At 50.3% G+C, this 8,300-nt stretch overlaps 1 protein-coding gene across 2 annotated transcripts in view; it reads left to right on the forward strand.

The window, feature by feature from the left end:
• The first annotated feature begins 542 nt into the window (after window positions 1-542).
• CDA (cytidine deaminase) overlaps window positions 543-8,300 on the forward strand; it is a 28,736-nt gene continuing 20,978 nt past the window's right edge. The window contains exon 1 of one of the 2 annotated variants that reach the window (XM_017506432.2): window positions 543-866. In XM_017506432.2, coding sequence (XP_017361921.1) covers window positions 713-866 — 154 coding nt within the window. In that variant the 5' untranslated portion in view covers window positions 543-712. The remainder of the gene's footprint in view (window positions 867-8,300) is intronic. The other variant, XM_017506443.2, reaches the window with a different exon arrangement.

Raw genomic sequence — 8,300 nt, forward strand, 5'->3', positions numbered from 1 at the left:
AAGTAGCTGGGACTACAGGCTTGTGTCACCATGCCTAGTTAATTTTTGCATTTTTGGTAGAGACAGGGTTTCACCAATTTGCCGAGGTTGTTCTCAAACTCCTGGGCTCAAGCAATCCTCCTGCCTCAGCCTCCCAAAGTGTTGAGATTACAGGTGTGAGCCACTGAACCCAGCAGCTGAGGTACTTTTTAATTCTGGGCTGGGGTAAAGAGAAATTGGATAGAAAATGGGTGAAAATAAAAAAGGTCTCAGTCTTACTGCAACTTGTTCATGCCTCCTGCCTCAGGATGCCATAGTGGCTGCCCCAGCCCTGCCCTTTCAGCCTCATTCCTTCCCTCAGTGAAGGAGAGAAAAAGTGATTTAACAAACTGAGGGCTGTCAGCCCTTGGTGTTTGGACCTCTGAGATCTCACACTGACCTACCCAGTAGCTTCCTCCCTGAGAAATGTGTGTTCACGGCTACCTTCTACAGTGTCCCTAAGGGAGAGTGTGAAGCACATGCAGGCACCATCTGACACACCACACCTGCTGAGTCCAAACCATGGGAGGCTCCTCTCCTAGACCCTGCATCCTGAAAGTCAGGCACCTGACAGCCTGCCAGTTGGCTGCGGGGACACACCCAGGGGGAGGAGCTGCAGTCGTGTCTGAGGCACCAGCCCAGGCTGGCCAGAGCTCCTGTTTCCGCTGCTCTGCCACCTGCCCGGGGTACCAACATGGCCCAGAAACATCCCGCCTGCACCCTGAAGCCCGAGTGTGTCCAGCAGCTGCTGGTTTGCTCCCAGGAGGCCAAGAAGTCAGCCTACTGCCCCTACAGTCACTTTCCCGTGGGGGCCGCCCTGCTCACCCAGGACGGGAGGATCTTCCAAGGTAAAGGCGGGCACCCCAGGATCCCCAGCCCAGCAGCCTGAGTGGGGGATCAGAGGAGGATGTGCAGGACGGGGTGCAGGTGTACAGGCAGTGGCAGGAGTACAACTCTGTCCCTTCTTCCCCCAGCCTCCACTGGACTGCTCCACCCTGCAAACCGCCCCAGACCACACTCAAATATGGCTTAAATCCAGGGGCTTTCAATGTTTGCTGGACTGGGATGAGGAAGGAAGTTAGAAGGAGGCAGGAAGGGGGGGGGCATAAATCAAGAACATCAACAGTCCTGGGGTGCTGGCGGGGAGAGGGTTAATGCTTTACCAGCCTGGGAAATGCCTGGCACCTTACTGAGGCTTCTACCACGCTACCTCCACGCCTCCCACCCCCTGACCTAGGAACGTGCTCATTTTTTTTCTTTTCTTTTTTTTTTAATAGAGACGGGGTTTCACTATGTTGGTCAGGCTGATCTTGAACTCCTGACCTTGTGATCCGCCCGCCCCAGCCTCCCAAAGAGCTGGGATTATAGGCGTGAGCCACCGCGCCCGGCTTGAACATGCTCATTTTTAAATGAAATCTACCGAGGCCAGAGAGGTGACATGACTTGCCCAAGGTGACACAGGGCATGGTGGTGAAACCCTGGACTGGAGTTTCCCCAAAGCCCTGCTCTCTCCTTCCACCCGCTGTGCTCAGTGCTGGCCAGGGTGGTGACGCGTTTGTCGGGGGTGGTCCTTGCGGAATCTTGGAGGGGAGAAGCCGGATGGGGTTTCGTAGTCCAGCAATGAGCAGTGTCCTGCAGGGCCTGGGCGGGTAGGGAAACTGAGCCCACCTGAGTCTGCTCTAATCTGTTCCTAAACTCTTTTCTTTGGTTCATTGCTTGTGTAGAAAAGTTCACGTGAACTTGTTTTAAACTCATTTTTGCTAAGTTTAGAAGCATTCTCCTTGGGGCAGTGGGGGACAGGGTGTGGAGGTGCCCCTTGGTGTTATTCCTTGTCTGGTGGGTGTGACTTGCCTGGGTCTTAAACGCCTTTGAGCAGGAGAAGCAGCCTTGATTGAGTGCTAACAGCCTGCGAAAGGAAGGTGACTAATGCTATCCATTTAACCCCTGCAATCCTGAAAGGCAGAGAAGGAAACAGGTTCAAAAAGGTTCAGCGCTCTAAATCACAGAGCTGGCGCTGGAACCCAGAGTTCCCGACACCAAAAGCCGTTGCTCTGTGAAGAGTGAAGGATCTCTGAGTACCATGCTGAAATTCAGACCCGTTTTGGTGGCTGAGATGAATATTAAACATTAACCACCACCACAAAGAACAAACATTAATTAACCACCTCTGCAAACACTGTTGCAACTCGCAACGTTACAGAATCTTGAATGTGGACAGAATCTTGAATGTGGAATCCACCCTTGATTCTTTCAAACACCTTCACATGGCACAGAAAGGGCCATCCTACAATCCCCCGGCACCCACACTGACCCCTCCCGTGGTGCTTATCACATGGTGTCATCGCCGTCCACTTACGTATCTGACTCTCCCTTGGGACTTTGTGCTGTAGAGGGCAGGGGCTGTGTCTTGAATCTTTGTACCATTGACTTTCTCCTGCTGTGACCTAGCACCTGCCTGGCCCAGAACAGGCACTCGATAACTGCTGAGTGACTGATTGGATGAATGAATGAGATGAGAATGTTTGGAGAAGCAGAATGAAGAGGGATGGCGGGGCAGGTGGTGGTGACGGGGCTCAGCATGCTGGGCCACAGCATTTCCTGGCCTGTGGGGCCAGCGTGGCTGCCTTCCACCCATGCTTTCCAGCACTGGGACTGGTGTTCTGCTTGGACCAGCAGGAGGTCAGACAGCCTCATCATGCCTCCACAGCCAGGGGACCCCCATGCCAGAATGCTCTGGTCCTTTCTTGTCTTAAAATCCACAATATGTTCTCATCGTTCAACACCCACTTGAGTGAGAACATGCAGCGTTTGGTTTGCTGTTCTTGTGAAAGTTTGCTGAGAATGATGGTTTCCAGCTTCATCAACGTCCCTGCAAAGGACATGAACTCATCCTTTTTTATGGCTGCATAGTATTCCATGGTCTGTATGTGCCACATTTTCTTTATCAGAAATACCTAATGTAGATGACAAGGGGCTGGATGCAGCAAACCACCATGGCACGTTAGTATAATTATGTAACAAACCTGCACGATCTGCACATGTACCCCAGAACTTAAAGTATAATAAAAATAAAATAAACGAATAAATGGCAAGATAAAGGAGGATAAAACTAATAACAAACAAACAAAAAAGACCCACAATAAAGGAGGCACACTTTCACTCACAAGTGACACCTGGGAACTCCTTCCAGCAAAGTTGACGCCTTTGTCACCATCATACTGATCATTCAATAGATATTTGCTGAACATCAACTCTGCCAGATAAGGTGCCAGGTGCAGGGGATATCACAGTGAGCAGGGATGACACAGTCTCTGTCCCCATGGTGGGTCCCTCATCTTGCACAGGTGATGAGTGGAGGTACGAGCCACATCCAATGGCTGTGGACAGAATGAATGGAGGAGGTGAGCAAGACTGTGGCCCATTTGCGTTGCAGGGAAAGACCTGGCGTCACCCGAGAAAGGGTTGCGTGGTGGGGATTTAGGGAGTGGAGGCTCCAGAGGCAGAGGTTCCTGGATTGGAAAGCTGGTGTTTACCAGCTGTGTGACCCTGGGTAGGACCATTCACCTTTCTGAGTGTCAGCTCATATACTCACTCATTCATTCATTCATTCATTCATTCATACATTCATTTTGAGATGGAGTCTCGCTCTGTCACTCAGGCTGGAGTGCAGTGGCACGATCTTGGCTCACTGCAACCTCTGTGTCCTGGGTTCAAGTGATTCTCCTGCCTCAGACTCCCAAGTAGCTGGGATTACAGGCACCCGCTACATTCCCAGCTAATTTTTGTATTTTTAGTAGAGACGGGGTTTCATCATGTTGGCTGATCTGGTCTTGTACTCCGAGGTGATCCACCCGCCTTGGCCTCCCAAAGTGCTGGGATTATAGGTGTGAGCTGCTGTGCCCAGCCAACTCACACATTTTAAGCCAGGGATCATAACACCTGCCTTTCAGGGTTACTGTGAACAGAACTGGATTCAGCTGGAATGCCTGGCACGGCATAGCAGGCAGCATCCGCTCCGATTGATTGGTGCCTGTGCTGAATATGTCGAATTTCACCCCTGGTTGTGCGGCTTTAAATGAGCAAATGCCTATAAAATGTTCAGCGCATTTTCTGCCTCATAATGAGAATGTCACAAATGGTAGCCGCTTCTGCTACCACTATTAATGCTATCATTATTCTTATTATCTGGAGGCAGATTGTGGAGGGCTTTTGGAGGCCAGGGACACTAAGACTTGAGGAGGGAGGAAGTAGGGAGCCAAGGAATGCTATTAAGAAGAAGAGTAACATAAAAGTGGTGTGTGATGACAATTAGTGTGACAGGTGCTCTGGAAGGGCGGGGGCAGAGGAATAGTGTCGGGGGACAGTATCTGCTCTGCCCACTGACCTGTCCGCAGTGTCAGCCCATTTCCCGGGCTAGCATTGGGCCTGGTAAGGTTTGTTGAACACATGAATGAAAGGCTTGGACTAGGACTGGGGCAGGTAGACTGAAGAGGAAGGAATGATCTGGGAGATACTGTGTGGGACAATGGATCGGGCCTGGCACGGGCAGTATTAGAAATAAAGGAAAAGCCTGGGTGTGGTGACTCACGCCAGTAATTCCAATGCTTTGAGAAGCCGGGGCTGGAGGATCACTTGAGTCCAGGAGTTCGAGACCAGCCTGGACAACACAGCGAGACTCCATGTCTACAAAAGTACAAAAATGAGCTGGATGTAGTGGTGTGCACCTGTGGTCCCAGATACGTGGGAAGCTGAGGTGGGGGGATCACTTGAGCCCCAGGAGTTTGAGGCTGCAGTTAGCTGGAATCACACCACTGTACATCAGGTGGACGACAGAATGAGACCCTGTCTCAAAAAGTAAAAAATAAAATAAGAAATTAAGGAAAGGCATATGGCTTTAGGATTTCCAGCCAGGTGGCCCAGGGGAATGATGACGCACTGACTGAGGTGAGATGCTGAAGGCATCACTGGACCGTGCTGGAGATGTGTCGGGCAGGGGCCAGCAGCAGCATTCAAAGCCCCAGTGGAGTAAGCTCACTAAGGGCTTCGTATAGGCGACCTCTTGTAATCTCACAGCCACTCATGATGGGAAATGATGAGTTTCACATGCGTTAGTCAGAGCACTTCCTATGGTAAACGTCAGAAAGCAACCAGAGCCAGAACCAGAACCAGAACCAGCAAGCGTAGAGCTTGCCTCAGAGCAGCTGGACCCAGAACGCAAACATCGCCATGCCCTTCTTTATCCTTCTAGGTGCTGGTCTCTTTCTCTTGTCCTGCAGGTAGACGTTTTCCGGGCATCAGGGAACATGAGTGCAAGCAGTCTCTGCTTTCCATTCTTTTGCTTGTTTTAGAGACAGGGCCTCTCTCTTCCTCCTGGGCTGGAGTGCTGCGGCACAAGCCTAGCTCACTGCAATCTCAAACTCCTGAGTTCAAGCGATCCTCCTGTCTTAGCCTGCCAAGTAGCTGGGACTACAAGTGTGTACCACCATGCCCAGCTAATTTTTTTTAACATAGAGATGAGGTCTTGCACGTTGCCCAGGTTGGTCTCCAACTCCTAGCCTCAAATGATCCTCCCACCTTGGTCTCCCAAAGCGCTGGGATTACAGGCATGAGCCACTACACCTGGCCTGTTTATCATTCTTACAGCCTCAAACCAGAGAGGACAGGACTCTTCCCCACCAACTCTACATGGAAAAAATCCAAATAAGAAGTCCAATTGGCCCATCTCCAATTACAGGCACATCCACAGGCCAATCACTGTTGTCATGTAGTGTGATTGGCCGGCTAACTCAAACTATCCCCTCGGTGGGGAGTGGGTGGGTCTGTTTTCACAAGAAGGGGTGGGGAGAGCTGAGTAGACCAAACTAATAGCCAAAATTCACTCACATTTTATCAAAGCCTGGGGATATCTGAGGCTCAGTTTTGTCTGATTCTAAACGTCCTGCTTTTTCTGCCACCCTTGCTGCAGGGTGGGGATGGGGAAGGGAGCAGAGAGACTTGTGGTGAGAAGGAAGAGGGACACATGGAAGGTGTTTATGAGAATCCCTGGATCTCTTTACTGAAGTAGGAAGGGAGGCCAGGTGCAGAATAGGGGGTGGATGCAGTAAGTTGGGGCTTGGAGCAGGGGGCGTCTGGACACCCAGAGGAAGCCTGGTGTGGCATCATGCGGTGAAGCAGAGCTGATCAGGAGGCAGAAACGGCACAGCTGGGTTTAGACACTGTGAGTTGACAGCTTACAGCGGGACAGGTCTGCCCAGGCTGTGACTTTCTCCAGCTAAACACAAGACCAGCCCCAGTGAACGCTTCCCCACTCCCCCAGGGCAGCTGGCATCCGATCCAATTCAAAAGCAGGCCTGGCTGCAAAGACAGCCTTGCTGTCACGACTTCATAATAATCATCATTTTCTCTCTGTTACTCCCCACCCTGGCCAGGACCTTGTGCCTCTCACAGATGGGCCACTCAGGATGGTGATTAACAACTACAGCAGTTAGGTTCTCATGATGCACCTCCGGCTGGTGACATTCGTGACTGCTTGTGGGAGGGCCGAGGGAGAGGTACAGAAAGAGGAGCTCACTGGTGAGGAAAGAGCTGCTAAGGGAAAAGGAAGTGAGGACACAAAGTGGAGAGTGAGATGGCACTGAAGGAGGATTGAGAAAGCAAAGAAAATGGGCCGGGCACCGTGGCTCACACCTGTAATCCCCGCACTTTGGGAGGCCGAGGCGGGTGGATCACCTGAGGTCAGGAGTTCAAGACCAGCCTGGCCAACATGGTGAATCCCCGTCTCTACTAAAAATACAAAAAATTATCCAGGCTTGGTGGCAGTCACCTGTAATTCCAACTGCTTAGGAGGCTGAGGCAGGAGAATTGCTTAAACCCAGGAGACAGATGTTGCAGTGAGCTAAGATTGTGCCATCGCACTCCAGCATGAGTAACAAGAGTGAAACTCTGTCTCAAAAAAAAAAAAAAAGTGGCTCATTACAAAGGTTAGCTTTACCACAGTCCCTCGACTCTACAGCTGAGTTCAAATATAATTCATACCTGAAATGGTGCATTTGCAGTGGGAGGAAGTTAGGAACATGGAGAGAGTGTCGTATTTCTTCATGTATATGGACAGGACATTCCTCATGTGATTCTTAAATGTGGTTCTAGACCTGTAGCCTCAGCAACTCCTGGGAACTTGCTAAAATTTCAAATTGTTGAGCTCCAACCCAGCCCAGACCTATTGCATCAGAAACTCCAGGAGAGAAGCTGAGGAGTGTGTTTTAAGACGCCCTCTACTCAGGAGGCTAAGGCAGGAGGATTGCTTGAGTCCAGGAGTTCAAATTCCAGCTGGGCAACATAACAAGATTCTGTCTCTAAAAAGTATATAAATAAATAAATTGTAAAAGAGAAGCCCTCCAGAACATTCTGATGCCCCTTTGCTTAAGTGTGAGAAATACTGCTTCAATCTTGTTAAGATCCCTCAGAAAACAGAGTGGGTGCGGTACTCTCTGGCGTCACTCTTTTCTCTGAGTGGCCTGGGCCCAAATTGTCTCATTGTGAGTTGCTTTCCTGTTTTTTGTTTTTTTTTTTTTTTTTGAAACAGGGTCTCACTCTGTTGCCCAGGCTGGAGTGCAGTGGCACAATCTCAGCTCACTGCAGCCTCGACCTCCTCAGCTCAAGCAATCTTCCCACCTTAGCCTCCCAAGTAGCTGGGACCACAGGCATGCACCATCATGCCTAGCTAATTTTTAAAATTTTTTGCAGAGATAGGGTTTTGACATATTGCCCGGGATAGTATCAGGCTCATGGAATCAGCCTCCAAAAGTACTGGGATTACAGGCATAAGTTACCACACCCAGTCTTGCTGATGTCTTCATCACATCTGACCCCAGCCCTGCCTTAAGCACCAAACCCCCTCAAAATATGGCCTTCTTTCCTGCAAGGCTGTAGAGAATAAGAGGAGCCCACTGTATCTCACGGGCCAGGATGCATGCTTTGGCCTCCTGCCACTAGCCTCCACTTTTACCTTCTGTAAAACGGTATTATAATAGTATCTACCTTACCCAACAGTTAAAAGGATCAACTGACATTATGCGGCTGACGTGCTCCACAGAGTGCCTGGCGGATGTGTGCCCAGTAAAATAAAGCAGCTAGTAGACTGGGCTCGATGTCTCACGCCTGTTATCTCAGCCCTTAGGGAGGCCAAGGTGGATGGATCATGAGGGGACAGAATCCACCTCTGTCGGGAGTTCGAGACCAGCCTGGGTCAAATTGCTGAAACCTCATCTTTTTTTTTTTTTTTT

The sequence above is a fragment of the Cebus imitator genome, unplaced genomic scaffold, assembly GCF_001604975.1.
Source record: "Cebus imitator isolate Cc_AM_T3 unplaced genomic scaffold, Cebus_imitator-1.0 Scaffold15, whole genome shotgun sequence".
Lineage (NCBI taxonomy): Eukaryota > Metazoa > Chordata > Mammalia > Primates > Cebidae > Cebus > Cebus imitator.